This window comes from Pteronotus mesoamericanus, unplaced genomic scaffold (genome assembly GCF_021234165.1).
Source record: "Pteronotus mesoamericanus isolate MK-2021 breed Mesoamerican mustached bat unplaced genomic scaffold, CSHL_Meso_final contig_42, whole genome shotgun sequence".
NCBI classification, from domain to species: domain Eukaryota; kingdom Metazoa; phylum Chordata; class Mammalia; order Chiroptera; family Mormoopidae; genus Pteronotus; species Pteronotus mesoamericanus.
The window spans coordinates 6,108,680-6,127,110 of NW_026555157.1; the positions used below are offsets into that span (position 1 = coordinate 6,108,680).

The following is an 18,431-nucleotide window of genomic DNA, read 5'->3' on the forward strand; positions in this document are numbered from 1 at the left end:
TATAGAACTGCGTACAAATAGAATTTTTAATAAAAACTATAAATTAAAACTAGGAATCACTCATATGACCTAATCATGGGAAGTCTGGATAAAATTGTTGTATAAATCAGAAAACATAACCTATGATTACCTTAAAAATAATATGCAAGTTATTAAGAAAAATGCAAAAAAATGGGACAATAGCATAATCAATAAAATATACTTAAAAAGCAATAATGAAACCTAGGGAAGAAAAGAAAAAGGCAAAGTAATACTTTCTGGTTAACATATAGTCACATACCATTTTTATCATTCTTCCCTTGTGCGGCTATATTTCTATCTCTTTACAAACAAGCTTTAACATCATCTGGTTAATGTGTTTCATTATGAAGAGTTTTATAGCAAAAGCATTTCTTTTTAAGTTTCTAACATGTTGAGACACAAGATATATAGGAGTATTGGTTAATATAAATTGTTGGAAAGGCAAAGCCTTAAAACGATGACTTTAACTGCTGGCTGGATTGCTCAGTACTAGATTATTGAGACTATCCACTCACCTTTACTCTAAGCTTAGAAGCTGTAGAGTTACAGCTTCTAAGTCTTAAAATGTTCATCTTAAATGTCCTATTGGTCTGAAAATGTAATGACCGTAACCAGGTGCCTTTTATACAAAAGAGGTAATGTTCCCAAGTAAATAGCAAGAAATACAAGCCTTGTTATCGTAGTATACAGGAGGATGTACAGAGTTGAAAAGTAGTAAGAATCCTGAAATTGGCATCTTCTTTTCCTTTGTATACTTCACCATTTCAATATTTTACCCAGCTCCAGTATAAAGTGGGTGGTAAGAGTTGACAGAGCTGGTAGGAAATTCAGAAGACTTGGATTTGTGAATAATAGAGGATTAAATATGTATAGTTCTTATCATCCAGCTTGGATATAAACCAGCTATATATATATGTTCAGGCAGTAATAACTTAGTCCTATTTTTCTCATTAATAACATGATAGGGTAGAATCAGATTTTCTTTTCTAGAAGATCTAAAGTTCTCAAGTTTACTCTGGCTGTCTATTAAGTTTATTATATGGACTTTATTCTCAGAACTTTCTTAAAATTTATTAAGTGCTTATAATTTGTATGAAATGTCACTTTTATGCAAATCTTCTTTGTTAAAACTGCAAGTATAATCAACAAATATTTACCAAACATTCACTGTAGGATTGGCATTGAATTAAGCCAAAGAAAAAATTCTTTTTTTGCTTCCTACTAAACAACATATCCTAAGATGAAAGAAACCAACATTACAATTAAAAGTATCCATATTTTCATCACATACTCTTCAGACATGATCAGGTTAAGCAAAAAAATGCTCAAAAGCTTATATTAGAACACATACAGTGTTCATGCTTTTTTCTAGACATCCTCTGCCTAGACATCCTCTGTCTAGGTTCAATACTTTGTCTTCAGTGAAGTTCTTTATCACAACTAAATCCCTAGGAAGTATAGCTCCATTTGACAATTATGTGCTGTTAAAAAGTTAAACTTTTTGAGATAATCATAGATTCAAGCACAGGTGTAAATAATGATACAGCTGGATCCCATGACCCTTTATCAACCTTTCCCTCAATGGTATCATCCTGCAAAATGACAGTATAATAATCAGGATGTTGACAGTGATACAGTTCAAGATAGTGTACAGTTTTATCACCACAAGGATCTCTCATTTTGCCCTTTTATAGCCACATTGACTTCCCTTCCACTCCCATCTGCTTATAACCTTGGGACCACTAATCTGTTTTCCATTTTTATCATTTTTGAAGTTTTGCATTTCAAGAATGTTATAGAAATGGACTCATACAATATATAAGCTTTGTGGATTGGATTTTTTCGTTCAGCAGAGTTCTACGATATTTGATGTGGAGATATCACTGTTTCATTCCTGATGGTGATGTTTGTGTCTTTTTTTTTTTTTGTCAGTTTTGCTAGAGGTTTGTCAATTTTTTTGGTCCTTTCGATGAAACAGCTTTGTTTCATGCATGGATTTTTCTTTATTGTCTTTTTCTGTTTCCAATTTCATGATTTCTAATCTTTATTATTTCTTTCTGCTTGTTTTGGGTTATTTTGCTTTTCTTCTTCCATGTTCTTGAGGTGGGGTCTTACTCTTTTGAGATTTGGGGCCATTAGTTCTTCTCAAAATTGCTTTAGCTGTGTGCCACAAATTTTGGTATATTGTATTTTCATGTTAATTCAGGTCAGTGTATTTTTATTTTGCTTGGATGAATTGGATATGTGTTATGTAGTTGCCAAGTGTTTGGAGATTTTCCTGTTATCTTGGCATTATTGTTTTCTAGTATGACCATGAGATCTGAACACATGCTTTGCATAATTTCAATTATTTTAAATTAGTTGAGGTTTGTTCATGGCCCAGGATATGATCTCTCTCTCTGTATTTCCATGGACACTTGAAAGTATATGGAGCCTGCTGTTATCTGGTGAAGTGTTCTATAAATATCGATCAAATCCTATTGGTTAATGGTATTGTAGAGGTCTTCTATATCATTGCTGATTTTCTGTCTAGTAGTTCTATAAATTTCTGAGATTAGGGTATTGAAGTCACCAATTAAATTGTACATTTTCCTGTTTCTATCAGTTCTATCAGGTTTTGCTTCATGTATTTTGAAGCTCTGTTGTTGATACACGCAACTTAGATTTGGTATGTACACAGATTCTTATGTCTTCCTGGTAGATTAATCCTTTTATCATCAGTAATGTCCTTCTTTGTCTCCAGTAGATGACTTTGCTCTGAAGCCCATTTTATCATATATTAATTAATATAGCCACTCCTTTTTTTTTATTGTTTGCATGACATATCTTTTACCATTCTTTTACTTTCAACCTACCTATGTTACCCAAACTTGGTGAGTGTCTTGTAAATAGCGTATTATTGGATCACTTTTTTTTTTCTTTGAATTCATTCTACCTGTCTTTGTCTTTTAATTGGTATATTTAGGCCATTTATATTTAAGGTAATTATTGATATGTTGGTGATTAGGTATGCCATTTTGTTATTGGCTTTGTTTCCTCTGTTTCTCTTTTCTTACCTTCTTGTGGGTTATTTGGACAATTTTTAGGATTCCATCTTGACTTACAGTGTTTTGAGTATCTGTGTAGATTTCTTAGTTGTTGTATTAGATATTATAATATGCATACATTGCCTACTGCTATTGATCTTTTCCTATTTCAAGAGAAGTGTAGAAGGGCTGACTCACATTGCTTTTTTGCTGTATGGTGGAGAGAGGCAAGAGCTCCCAGGTGGGCCTCTTTGGCACCAATCGCGGAGAGGGAAAAAAAAGAGAGTGCCAATTATCTTCAGTGATGGAGACTCAGCTCCCCAGGGAAGAGTAGGAATAAAACCTAACATTGACTAGCTCCTCCTCAAATCAGTTTGTGAAGTCTCACTGATACTGGGTAGAGGTAAAGGCTAAGCTTGCAGCTGGACCACATTCATGCTATCCTAGCGTTGGAACTGGCCCACTACCTGCTTCCTCCTGGTGGAGAATGGAAGATAAACTGCCGGCTAAGTACTGCTACCCAGCTGGGGGATCTGAGTTCTGCCATCTGCATTTGTCAGAGCAAACTCCCTGCTTCTAAGGAGTGGTGTGGGCTATTGGTATTTGGGTGAAGCAGGTGGGTGTTACCAAAAGGTTTTTAGTTGTTATAGTTATATATTTCCTTCTCTTGATCCTTTGGCTAGAGGGAACAGGCTTTACTTGGAGTTTTTTCCTCCTGTGACTATTTGCAATTGTAGGAAGTTTCTGCAGTACTCTGTCTAGAGTATATGGGAAGCAATAAGGAAAATCACTGTTGTATCATTCCTCAAGTCCAAAAGACTGGTTTCTAGATAGTCTACTTTCTTTTTCTACCTCTGAGTATTCCTATGTTTGTTAGTTCTTTAAGGTCCAGGAACTGTTTTTAATATATTTTATTGATTATGCTATACGGTTGTCCCAATTTTTCCTTTTGTCCCCTCCACCCAGTACCCCTCATTCCCTTGGCTATCCCTCCCTTAGTGCATGCCCATAAGTCATGCATATAAGTTCTTTGGCTTCTCCACTTCCTGTGCTATTCTTAACATCCTCCTGTCTATTCTGTAACTACCAATTTGTACTTAATTCCTGCGCCTTTTCCCCTATTCTCTCCTTTCCACTTCCCAACTTATAATCTTCCAAATGATCTCCATATCTATGAATCCGTTTCTGTCCTAGTTGTTTGCTTAGCTTGTTTTTTAGATTCAATTGTTGATAGTTGTGAATTTATTGCCATTTTAATGTTCATAGTTTTGGTCTTCTTTTTCTTAAATAAGTCCCTTTAACATTTCACATAATAATGGCTTGGTGGTGATGAACTCCTTTAGCTTTACCTTACCTGGGAAGCACTTTAACTGTCCTTCCATTCTAAATGATAGCTTCGTTGGATAGGGTAATCTGAGTTGTAGGTCCTTGCTTTTCATCACTTTGAATACTTCTTGCCAGTCCCTTCTAGCCTGCCAAGTTTCTTTTGAGAAATCAGCTGACAGTCTTATGGGAACTCCCCTGTAGGTAACTCTCTGCTTTTCTCTTGCCTCTTTTAAGATCCTCTCTTTAACTTTTGACATTTTAATTATGATGTGTCTTGATGTGTTCCTCTTTGTATTCATCTTGTTTGGGACTCTCTGTGATTCCTGAATTTGTATGTCTATCTCCTTTGCCAAATTATGGAATTTTTCTTTCATTATTTTTTCAAGTAAGTTTTCAATTTCTTGCACTTTCTCTTCTCCTTCTGGCATTCCTATGATTTGAAAGTTGGTACATTTGAAGTTGTCCCAGAGGTTCCTTAGCCCATCCTCATTTTTTTAAAATTCTTTTTCCTTCTTCTGCTCTGATAATTTTTCCTTTCTTATGTTCCAAATCATTGATCTGATTCTTGGCTTCATCTGCTCCACTGCTGATTCCCTGTAAATTTTTCTTTATTTCACTTAGTGTAACCTTCATTTCTGCCTGGGTTGTTTTTATGCTGTTGAAGTACCCAATGAGGTCCTTGAGCATCCTAATAACCAGTATTTGGTAGATTGCTTATCTCCATTTTGTATAGTTCTTTTTCTGGAGTTTTGGTCTGTCTTTTCATTTGGGCCATGTACTCCTCCCTGTATTTGTTTCTGTGTATTAGATAGACCTGCTTTGACCCTGTCTTAGTAGTGTGGCCTATTACAGAAAAGTGCACATGTAAGTTGGATGGGGCAGAGCTTTTGGTAATCACCAGGGCAGGGCAACCTGTGTGAACCAGGTTGACGAAGTCTCAGATACAGTGTCTCCACTCTGTGGCTCTGTGTGTGAGAGGGTTCAGAAAAGGGACAATGGCCACTGTCTGGCCTCTTGAGGTTTTGTCCAGGAGGAAGCTGTCCCCTGGCTTTTGTCCTCATGCCAGACACTTCTGTTTCTCCTCCTATGCCACTGATGCCCTTCCAGATACTGCCCTAGTGCTCGAGTCCAGAGGGAGTGAATCTCTGTAAGTCCTAAGTTCATTCTGGGTCCTTTAAGAGGGGATGCCTAAGAATCCCAGTTTCTTCTGCCTCCCCAACCTCCACTGGCTTTGACAGCCAGAAGTTAGAGGTACTTATTTTCCTGTAACTGGAACCCTGGTCTGGGTGGTCTGGTGTGGGTGTGGGATACCTGGCTTCCAAGATATCCCTCCTGCTTCTTATCCACCACACATGGATGTGGGACCGTCTGTTCCACATCTCTACTTCTCTACCCCTCCTACTTGTTTGTTGGACTTCCATATAGCTCAATTTTCTGGTGATTCTGGGTGACAGTTGTTTTGTAGTTTAGCTGCAATCTTTGTAGTGGTTGTGCAAGGAGGCGAGTTGTGTTTACCTATGCCTCCATCTTGACTGGAAGTCAGGTCCTGGAAGTTTTAGTTGCAAAAAAGAGGACTTGCAATTAATGGAGCTATTACATCTTGTGGAACTCAAGTCCCTCTGTTATATGTAATTTTAATCCCCTCATGGTAATCTATACTCTCTATTAGCTCACAGTCAATGTCTAACATGTCTTGGTATCCTCTACATGTGCCTTACATGATTCTTCTCACAGTTAGTACTTAAATGTTTGGTGAATGTGCAACACTAAATGCTTATTGAGTGAAGACATATGCATCCCCTAAAGTGATCTATTTGTAGTCTCAAGCACACAAGGGTGCCTGGGTCTGCTCTCAAGAGTTGAAAAGGGATATCCTTAGATAGTAAAGGCAAGAGGAAACTCATCTGCATGGATGATGTTACTTTTCTGGTCTCTGATATTATGTAACACATTTCTGGATTGGTCATTATCTTCCAGGCTAAAAGATAACATTTTGAATCCTTCTTAAGTGACTGCAGCCAGCTTAGTTTGCCTCCCTCTGAACTTGAAGGATATCTCTAAGTCCAGCAGGGATAAGCCAGAAAATATTTTCAACTGATGTTATGTTGCTAGAACTATAATATTCAGTTCTTATTAAAAACCCCTTCTAGGTGGATGATATGATATGTGGGAGAAAACTTAAGACCTAAATCTCTGCCAAATATTTCTCCAATTTTACAATTAGTATTCTGGACTTCTCACTTTAATATATTTCCTAGAACTTATCTACTTTCCTTATAATCAGTCTAGGAACTAAAAAAGATTTCAAATTAGACTTCATAGACAACTGGTATCTTTGAATACTACTGTGCATTAAAATAACTTGTTACATCTGTCCTGGCTGGTGTGGCTCAGTGGATTAAGTGCTGGCCTAAGAACCAAAGGGTCACTGGTTCAATTGCCAGTCAGGGCACATACCTGGGTTGTGGGTCAGGTCCCTAATAGGGGATGTGCAAGAGGCAACACACATTGATGTTTCTCTCCCTCTCTTTCTCCCTTCTTTCCCCTCTCTCTAAAAATAAATAAATAAATGCAATCTTAAAAAATAGAATTTGTTACAAATATATTATTCTTTCAGCTGATACTCATTGGGGACAGTGACTGTTAGAAAAATATAAAGCAAGACACTTGTTTTTCCCTATTAAGTCAGCATTTTTAGTCTTAGGAACTTAATACTTAAAAGTTGTAAGAGAAATGAAATTGGAAGGGGTCATGTGTCTCTAGGAATCTGATTTATTTTTAATCTCTTGGGTTTGGAACACAAATACTCTGAGGGAACAACATAAAAAAAAAGCATGCAAGTGATTCCATGGTGTCTTTGAGGAATGTATTTATTATATGCTATGAAGAAACAACCAAACATTGGTCACATTTTTACAAACCAGAGTCATGATCTGAAAGTTAATTATCTTTCTTATGAAATTCTATTATCTTCACACTTGTTCATCTAATACATGAAAAGCTTGATATATAGAGTAATCATTTGCTTATTTCTCAATTCAGCTGGCAAGGCAAAAATAAGAGTTGGGTTTTAAGCAAGTGCAGTCTTATGGTTGGCAGTTCCTAATGTGCAGTCACAGTGCCACCTAGTGGCGACTTAGGGATTATCTTTTAAAGATAGAGTTCTTTATGGAGCAAACCCAGAATTTTCTGTTATTAATAGATTTGTACTTACTTGGAAACCTTATTGATTCCAAACGCCACTTGTTGGTTAAGAGATGCGATAATTTTGTCTCTCTTTCTAATCTGCATTTGGTTTTCTTGCCACTGAAATGTCACTGTTTTCAACTGCCTTTTGAAATCCTGCTCAAAGAAAAATATTATTTCAGTTAATTCTGTTCATCAGAAATTGAAAGAAAAAAAGCAGTTTCTTTAAAAAGTACATACCATTGAGTTAAACATGTGAACTATCTCTGACTTGCCTCAGATCTAATGGCAAAAGTACTTACTTCACACTGATAGTGTAATTTATAAAGCTGCTGTTGTCGAGCAAGCTTTTCCTTTTCAGTTTCTCCATATTCTGCAGATACCTTGCTGGTTGAGCCCTATTGAGCAAATGAAATATCCATCCTTTATTTTTCTCATTTAAAAAAACACTAATATTTTAATTATTGCCCATTCATGCTTTACAGGTCTCAGTGCAAACATCCCTTCTGACTGGTTTAGATAAAACCAACCTTTCCCTAATTACAGAATTCACTAAATAATACCATAGTTACTTGTCCACTGACGCTGCTATTGGATAACATTACCTGCATGCTTACCATTTTTTAGGCATTTTTTTTTTTTGGCTGCACTTTTACTATCAAGAAAACCATATGAGGTAGCAATGATTATTCCCATTTCAGAGATGATAAAACTTAGTAACTTGCCTAAAGTCACACAGACAGTGAGTGGACAAGCCTTAATTGTCCAAGCACTTAATATTATTACATGACATACCTTAATGTTCAAATTCTCCACTATATTATAAACACTATGGTCACACAGACAATGTCACACCATAGCTCTCAAGACTCTTAAGACAAGGCAAGTACTAAACATTTTTTGAGTAAAAGAGTGAATTCATTTTCAAAAGATGTATGACATTTTTTGAAAGGTGTATGACATTTTATTCTGTTTTCAAGTTCTCATAATTTTCATGGCTATTAAATGAAAACCAAAGGCCTCACATTTAAACTTCAATGTGACATCCAAAGCTCAGAATATTTCATTTCAGTTAAAATAAACACATTATAATATTATAATTGGAAAGAAGAAAAAAAGTATGACAATTACATGAATGTTGTCCTATCAGCCAGGAAACTGTGCTAACTGTACCCTTAGACAATCAATATTCCTACATACTATATATCATTATATTTAAACCACAGAACAGGTTATCATAAAATTACCTCAGTATAAAATTCTCATTGGTAGGTAAATCAAGAAGTTTTTTCAAAAAATATTTCATATGCTTTGTTTGATTAAGTGCTCTGTAGAGTACTTAAAATTATGTTCATATGAGATACCTTTACATATGTATCTCATTCCTGGCAATGAGTAGTACCAGAAAAGAAACCAAAGAAAATATTGTTGTACACTGATATTTTTTGTAAACATTTCATGGTAACAACCAAGTTTAATTCCAAAACAATGAAAGTACCTTTGTTTTACACAACTGTTTTTCTCATAAAATTTAATCCAATGGGATTATGTAGTTTCACCCCTTCTTCCAGGGTAGCTGTAAACCCTTTGCAAGGAACACTGTTGTAATCAACTCTACCCAATAAATAAAGCCAGGAAATGACATGAGGGCTAAAGTGAAAAGTTTCAGCTCCTAAAGTTCATTTTTCCTTCATCATCCCTCTGTCCCTTTCTGTTTTTTTCTTTCTCCTGACAAACACAGCATAAACCACTAGGCTAACATGCTGTTCGAAGAGTCATGGGGAGGTTTAACTATGATTTCTGGAAGAAGAAAGGCAGGGCTATATCCTCTCCAATCAGGCTTACCTGCTCTATCATGTCCAGAATATGCAGTTCATCCAGGCTATAGATCTTGTCTTCAGTTGCAGAATCTTCTTGAACATCACTTGCATCATCTTTCATAAATCTACTGACTCGGTATAGACTTGCTTGCTCTTGCTTCAATTGCTCTTCTTTTTCGGCCACATTTGGGCTACAGTGGTGACATAATCAATGCAATCTTTCAGAACTGCATACATTTTTCATCTAAACTATTGTGTCCTAAATTAATATTGCACTGGTCTCATGAAATGCTCAGCATTAGAATGGCTTATAGTCAAAGAAAGTTTAGACAGTGCTCAGACTGGGCTATTTCTCTTGAAGAGCACAACAAATTTAGCATATTTGAAATAGTATTTAGCCAAAGTAATCAACTCTTCTGCTCATCCCAGTGTTTTCAAGAACTATGAGACAATGAAGTTCCTTTTTCAAATCGTAACTATTAACATCAATTACTTTGGAAAATATTAACAAGCATTTCCACACCTACTATATTATTTTATCACAACATTCTTGACAAGTTGGTTGGTTTAGTCAACTTCAGCACCTAGGTGCACTGTACATTTAAATAGAAGGCTGCAAATAGCAACATAAAGTACATTTTTAAATACAGGTTTCTTTTGTAAAAGGACCATATAAAAACTGCAGTGATACCATGGAGTTTGGTCACTAGGAACCATTGCAAAAGAATGAAAATACTACATGTAACAAGGCAATTAACCTACTTTTATACCTATGTCTAAATACATGTTACTATTCTTTCAGTTGGCCTACTATTTAGTAGCTATAAATTTCCTTCCTAATCTCATTGAATGGTAACAAAAAACAGTACTTTTACTCATTTACTTATAGCAGGACATAAATGGCTTGATTTTATCAGTGAATAGAAAGAGAAAAGGTAACTCTTGGATGCATTACTACTTCTTTTATGCCACTGAGACCTAGAAAGTTGACATCTAATGCCTGTAGAATAATTTGTAAAATACTATAAAACACTCATTTGGTATCACTGACATATTGTAGAATGATTTAAACATTTTGGAAAGTTCAATGAAATCAACTGCTTGTACATACCACTGATTCCCAAACAAAATTAACTTTCCAAATTATTGGAAGAACTTTTAAAAAATTACATTTTCCAGGCACCCCAACAACTGTAAAAATATAGATGAATTTCTACTTCTTAAAAGCTCCAAAAAATTATTCCTAAATTCTTAAGATATGATTAATAGCATTGTGATACTATAAGAAAATATTCATATTACTAAGAGAGATAAACTGAGACACATAGTGGTAAAATTACATAAACTTAGGGATTGAAAACACTTCAACAAAGAACAAAATGTTAACAGAGGAATGAAGCAAATGTGGAAAATAGTGGTAACTGTTGAATCAAAATGATAGGTAGATATACTAATGTAGGTATATTATTTTCTTAACTTCTGTGTGCATTTGAAAATTCTCATTTAAAAACTAAGCTCCTGTGTGATTTGATGATCATACAGGTTTTGGTCTACACTGTAGAGCAAAATGATTGATAACACTATTTCACTCTTTAGTAAGTTATTTTCATAGCATTTAGACACAGCCTGAAAATTAAAACAACAACAACAAAAAAACTATTTCTCTAGGACAGCAATTTTCAACTTTCGTCATCTCATAGCACGCATAAACTAATTGCTAAAATTCTGCGGCACACCAAAAAATGTATTTTTGCTGATCTGACAAAAAAATAGGTATAATTTTGATTCATTCACACCGGACAGTTATTGCTGGGCTGGCTGTTGTCATTTTTTTATTTGACAATCTAAGGGAAATGAGGTCCATGCTCTTAACTAAAGTAGTCGGGCATTGCATGTTTTAAAAATTCTTGTGGCACACTGGTTGAAAATCACTGCTTTAGCGGTTCAACCTGTTCACAGAGAAAGTGAAAATCCATTTTGCATGATGAACTATTTACTTACCAAGTGGATAATATCGATTATCAATGGGAAAATGAAATGAGAAAGTGAAAGTTTTAAAGTTATCAATATATATATGTTCTTGTTACCATTTTAAAGATAACTTATGTTCTCAGAGTGAGTTCTGTTAAGGTACTAATTTCAGTTAACAAATTTTTGGTGGGTGTAATAATCTCTTCTTTGGACTATATCCCCTACTCCCTTCCTCTACTACACTGTCACCAATCTATGACTGAATAACATAGCTCACGGTGACCTTTAGACAGTAAAAGGTTTTCAGTAAATATTCAAAATTCACTGTTAACAACCAGGATTAAAAAAACAAAGAAAAAAAAACCCCTCAGGTTAATTAAACAAACAAAATTTAAAAAAATCTAAACAAACTCTTATTAAAGGGATCATTGGGACAAACAACATTCTGTCCTTTAAAGTTAAATCTTACTTAGTAAATAAGTCTTATTTAGTAAAGCCAAGTCTTCAATTGTGGTTAGCCAAATCTACACTATATTTTAAAATATTTTAGGCTGGACCCAAATTAGTCCTCAAATCAAGTGGTTAGCATTGATTGACTCTTTAGTAGCTTTACAGAAAAATGGCAAGAGATAATATTTTACCAAAGTAAATGACACTTGTGCTTTTTGTCACTTTCTGTAAATGGTGACAACTTATTAATATAAGGGATTGTCCTTTCTTAATGAAAACACTTCCCAAAGCATGGCTGGGTCACACTGTCAAAGCACATTTTGAAAGTACTAAGAAAAATTTAAAAAGTAAATAAACTAATACTTACATTTGCTCTTCTTTTGATTCCTTATTCTGGAAAACAGCATCAACAATTAATAATCTATATCAACTTTATCAATACAGAATAATGATCTGACTACATTTAGGTCAGTGTTTCTCAAACTTTTTTGACCACAACCATAATAAGAAATATATTTTACATAATAATAATGCACTTACATAAGTATCTTTATACATAAACCATATTATGTGTTATGAACTGCATATTTGTGTACCCTCCCCCAAATACATACATTAAAACCCTAATCCCCAATGTGATGGTAATAGAAGGTAGGGCCACTGGGGGGTAGTTAGGTTAAGATGATGTTATGGAGTCCTTATAATGGAATCAATATCCTTATAAAAAGAGACCAGAGAGCTAGCTAATGCTAGCTCCAGCTCATTCACTCACACTCTTTCTCTCTCTCTTTCCCCCCCATGTGATGATAGAGCAAGAAGGTAACCATCTACAAATTAAGAAGTGGGCCCTCACAAGACACCAAATCTGCTGATACCTTGATCTTGGACTTCCCAGCCTCCAGAACTGTGAAAAATAAATGTTGTTTATGCCGCCCAGTCTATTATAGTTTGTTATAGCAGTCCGGACAGACTAAAACAATTGGTGATGACCTCTGGAAATTTTTTTATTCCTATTAATTCTATTTCCTTTTTTAAAATGGTAGTTGTGATCCACTAAATTAATTTTGTAATCAAGTAATGAAACACACTTGAAAATCACTGATTCAGATATTAGAAGTGAATATAGGGGCTGAGTTTGTACCTACTGATATATCTTGGGAAAGGGTACATGGGATTTTCATTTACGGAATCCTACACTAAATATAAAAGTTCTTGAAGACTGACATGTAAAAAAGCAGATTTGTATATTAAAAATCTTTTAAAAAGAAATGTTAGGGAAATCACAATCGTGAGAAAATGTTATAAAGCCCTAAATTTTATGTTCATTAAAATAGAAATATAAAGGCAACAGACTAGGTAAAGGTTATACCAATGACACTTAATACATATTAAATTATTTAGAGTATTAATTTCTCAGGTACCACCTTTCCACTGAGAGTATTAATTACTCTTACATAAGTTACAGTATTAATTTCTACCATCTCCTGTTTACAAGAAACTTTAGAATCTCTTTCCCTACAGATTCCATAATGTATTAAAATACTTACAAATCTGTATTGCTTTATTGTCTGTATACTAAAAGGGTTTTTGTGTTTCAGCATCTGATCAATGTCCAGGGCCAGTTTGATTCTACAATTAAGAATTATGAACTTCTGCCAAGGTTCTAGTGTATCTGAATAACTGAGCTGAAAAGACCTTTGGTTGATTACTATTTCTGAAACTCCTTTTTAGTTTTTTCCATCACTTTATGCCAATGCACGTATCAGTCTGTCTTCTTAGATGCACCTCAGCAGCTTCCCTTCTTTAGAGAGGACATCCAATTTGAAGGGCTCAGTTTATTTTCTGCCATGTTTCTTTTTGTCTCCAAGCCTTATCAGAAAGCCTTCTATTTTTCTGCCATCTGCTTTACCTCTCTTTTCTATTCCAGAACCTTAATTCCCCTGTGTGGGTGGTAGGAATAGGAGCATAAGTAACAATAATTAGGTAGAGTAATTAATACTCTTCATGAAAGGGTAATATATGAATAATTAATACTCTAAATAACCCCAAAGTGTTACTTACAATTTGAATATATTAGAAACTACATACTAAATTCCTAACTGAAGAAAGGGAGCATAAAGAGTAGCTACAAAGTCTCTTTATGTACTAGGTAGAAGTTATCTGTACTCTATATTGTATTTGCTACACAAATTTTACTTTTTTATCACCTTTTTCTAGTGAGCCCCTGACAGGTGTTTTTAGGATTTCAGCTATCTCTAGATAGAGATGTTCAAAACAAATAATTAACAAAGGATACAATTTCATGAATAGGGTCTTTGCTATCACTCTATTAACACAAGCAAATTTCTGTAGGCTAGAATTTTTCATGAGGAGAAGTGATTAAAGAATTAAACTCCCTTGATTTTTATTAGTGGTTGCTTTAACTACAAGTAGATAGTTCTTTCCACTTGAAATAATAGCAATTGAGTATAAGAATATGACTAATCTACATAAAATGATCATATGCAAAAAGCTTTTATTAGGTTCTATACTTTAAAGTTTAGATAAAAGATATAAGATTGCTCTTCTAATGTCCAAATTTTATCTTGATAAAAATATATTAAAGGACTTCAACCTCTTTTAATAAAATAAGTTGGAAAAAAAAACTTAGGATGTTAAAGAAAACCAAAAAATTCCCAGGCAGTCGCAGACATTTAAAAAGAAATTTTTACTACTACTAGAGTATGAGAATTTTTATGGTGTTTACATTTATTTTCAGTTGCAGTTACACCTTAATTTTAATTTGAAAATAAAGTCTGAATAAAAAATTAAGTCTCCCCCAAAAGACTTGAGTTTTCCTTGTCATTTTCCAAACACTTAAAAAGCTTCTTGCTAAAACTGTGCTACAGTTAGTAACCTGTTTATTTTTCAACTGGCAAAAAACAAGGAAGAGGAATGAAAGAGCTTTTGTATTTGTACCATTTTTGTAAATTATTGCATTGATGGCAGACTCTTAGATACAAAGAAATCATAATTTTTTATGGTTTTAAAAAATGCTTCTGAATATTTCAGTAGAATTATGAACACTGAGAAGGCATTTTTAAAATAAGAGTGGTATGAAGAAATTAATGGGATCTCTAAGTTCTGTTTCTTATTTGTATATTTAAATGTATAAATTATGATTTAGGGAAGGGAAGTAGGCACACTGTAAGCTTAATTCATTCAGGATCTAACACACACAGACTTCTCTGTAACCATATACTCAATAAGCTACTGACACTTTAAAAGTCATTTGTGCTATATGTCTACTTAGATTAATTGTAAGTTCTAACAGTGAATCCACATATTACCCAAGTGTTCGTAAATTAGGCATTCCTCTATTATAATGTTAATATAGTCTCTTACCTTTTTATTCTTAGTCTTTTTCTTTTTCTTTGGTTTACTATTAACCTGATAGGTTTAAAAAAATCATTTATTTAATACAAAATCAGACTGCACAATGGGTTATTTTTCAAAATATATTTCCTCTAACCACTGAAACTTTTTATCTTCTAATATTATAGATCATACTTTCTAGATATTATAGAAAATTTTCACTTTAATATCAGTCTTCTGTTCTTAAATCAATGATGTATAATGGAACATTATACATATACACATCGTGTCAATGGTAGCCCACTGAAAAAAAATCACAAATCCTCACTTCTACATGTGCATGCATGAGTAACAAAAGAGGAAGGCACTTTTCAAAAGTCAACATACTCAGGTCTACAAGATGAAAAAATAAGCCTAGGAAGAATTTAGTGACTATATACTAACTGTTACCCTTTATCTATAAAGAAATACAGATATTCCATCCTGGATGATTTTAACTCTACTTCTGTGCAAATGGTGTTGAAATACCCTGTTTTTCCTCCTTTCTCTCTCCTCCTATTCCCAACTATGTTTTCATCTACTTTCTTAACCTCCCACATACACTCCCATCAATGAGAATAAAGAAAAGTTTTCAAAAGTCTAGCATAGTTGCCTGGCACATAATAAATACTCAATAAGTGTTGGCAAAATAAACAATTAAGGCAGAAAACATTATGGTTGAAATACTGCAGAAAGAACCATTCGAACTTAAGTTTTGTGTGAACACTATGATAAATATAAACTAACATTGTCTAGAATCCTTTCAGCATGCACATACAACAAACTAACAGCCCTGATCATTAAGTTCTTCTAACTCAAATGTTAATGAGAGCTCATACTTCCTGGAGATCTTTAATAGATTCTGTTGAAGATTCACTGGGTATCGATGCCCCATCTTTATTCATTTCTGCTAATTGTATTCCAGGGTTTGATTTCACATTTATATTGTACTCCATGAGCGGTGGACTTAGTTCTTCTTCCTCATTCTGTAATTCTTCTATTTCAATACCTAAATATTAAAAACACTCAAAATTTGGATGCATGCGATTTTAACCTCTTATCACTATTATAAATATATTTACCCTCCAAAATGTTATTCCAGAAATAGAAATAGAAGACATCTTACTCTGTTCAATTACTGGATGAAAATAAAAAATGCCCATTTATCAATGACCATATAATAGATACATAATCTAGCCATAGCCAATCAGTATGAACACAAATACTAAGATATTTTACTGTTATCTTAAGTAAACTCTAATTATTAGATATTTTAGAACTTAAGTTGACTCTAAATATTATGTTCTTGAGTATCTTGACACTGACTCTAGTACTATACTGCAAGTAGAATTGTTTTAGGACAACTCTAAAACTTACAGAGAGCTAGAGGTTGATGTTTCCCCCTCCTTTTTTCCTTATTTTTCATAACTAAAGATTTTGAAATGCTATCAGCCTTATTATGTGACTTCTTTGACACCATACTCCTTGATATTGTCCCAGAGTTTCAACCTCAAACTTGTGAATTTCTTCTGACTGATCACAGATGGTCCAAACAAAGCCCACTGTTTTTAAGTATAGTTTTACTGCAAACAAAACCCATGGTGTTGTTTTCTTAAGTAAATTTTAATTGCACAATATAATTACATTAAACAAGAACAGCACAAAAATAAAAATTAAAAAACTACAGCAATTAACCATCCAGCAAAAAAGAACATAGCTTTAACAATTGATAGCTAACCAGATAAAAACTACGTAAGCTGAACAGAACATTATATGAGTGGAGAGAGCAACAGGTGGGCATTTCTGCCTGTTGAAGTGTGCTGTGTGTCAAAAAGTTAAAATATTATGCTGAGTAAAACCTGGGGCACAGGCACTAAGACCAAGGCAGAGTAAAAAAGGCTCAGTTTAGATTCAGCTGACCAGTAGTAATCTGACCATTTAATTTTCCAAGCCTCTAACAATTACCATACAGTTTATCTGATCAAGTAAGACTTTTACAGTGAGTGATCCCTTAGCTTTCCCAAGCTGAAAGGTCAACTTAGGCATTTTGTTTTTTTAACATACTTACATTGACTGCCGGTTATTGACTGTAGGGCAATTCCTATGATACATAAAGAAAACATTTAGATGTGTAATTGTAAGTGCAACCAACAAATATATAAGTGGGACTAAGAAAAGCAAGGAGGTTTTTATACTGCACCAAATAATTTTATAACTAACTATAAAATAGCTTCACTCATGAATCCAGTTTAAACAAGGCATGATCTTTAGATTATAACATAAAGGTTATAAACCCATGATTACAGAAAGAAAAGTAAACAAAAATTTTGAGAGTTCTTGATAGATAATGCCTAGAATATAAGCACTTTAACCAAGCCGCAAATTGTTATGATTTATAAAGTTTAAGGTCATGAAGTATTTAATACCCGATAATGAAGCAAACTCCTATTGAAAGTTTGAGTCTTTTGTAGCAATGTTTATTATCCTGATCAGCACTACATCCTCCTTGTCCATTAATATTCTATCAGGCTCTAGAGATTGAATGGTATATAAAAAAGACAAACTTCATAGACATTTAGTAGGGACAATGGATATTAATCAAGTAATCAGATGCACAAATGGAAACTGCAACTGTTAATAACTAATAGGGAAGAGATATAAGATGCTAGGAAAGTCTCTATTAAAGGGTCTTGAATAATAAGCTTTTCAGACCACCTGAATGAGAATTCTTGAAATGCCTTGAATTTATTTAATGCTCAAGCCACTTTCCGAAATACTACCTTTACTCTCACAAGGTTTTGTTATTTAAAATCTTAATAGAGTGAAGGTATTTTTTAAAAAGCCTGTAATCTATAAGTCAAAGGTCCTTGCCTGACATTCTTGTATAATCAAATTTGGCATTCTCTCCTTTTATGCTCAAAGAAATCTCTTAAAAGTTAAGCAAGAAAACACAATGGTATCCTGAAGCTTTAAAGGAATGAGATAGGGGCCTAGCAATCATATCTGAAAAAACACCTGGACCTGTTCAACAAGTCCAAGAAACTTGGGATGTTGTACATTTAAGTAACATCAGTATGGTCATCAGTTGCTCACTAGGTAGTATGACTAATAAAATAACTTGGGATAAGGAAAAGTCACCCAGAGTAGCACAACAAGCGTTTCAGTGATGCTGACGTGCCTTGAACTCCACTTTGCATGATGAAAGGCTATCCTGGTATGTGGGAGAAAAGGTCTGAAG

At 34.0% G+C, this 18,431-nt stretch overlaps 1 protein-coding gene across 1 annotated transcript in view; it reads right to left on the reverse strand.

Moving 5' to 3' along the window:
• Nucleotides 1-18,431, reverse strand: part of DZIP3 (DAZ interacting zinc finger protein 3) — a 112,128-nt gene that overhangs the window by 40,672 nt on the left and 53,025 nt on the right. Inside the window, exons 15-21 of the mRNA XM_054577330.1 lie at nucleotides 17,262-17,294; nucleotides 16,033-16,202; nucleotides 15,185-15,229; nucleotides 12,168-12,193; nucleotides 9,405-9,570; nucleotides 7,862-7,957; nucleotides 7,588-7,715 (exon numbers count right to left, since the gene is read on the reverse strand). Of these exons, the coding sequence (XP_054433305.1) occupies nucleotides 7,588-7,715; nucleotides 7,862-7,957; nucleotides 9,405-9,570; nucleotides 12,168-12,193; nucleotides 15,185-15,229; nucleotides 16,033-16,202; nucleotides 17,262-17,294 (664 nt within the window). The remainder of the gene's footprint in view (nucleotides 1-7,587; nucleotides 7,716-7,861; nucleotides 7,958-9,404; nucleotides 9,571-12,167; nucleotides 12,194-15,184; nucleotides 15,230-16,032; nucleotides 16,203-17,261; nucleotides 17,295-18,431) is intronic.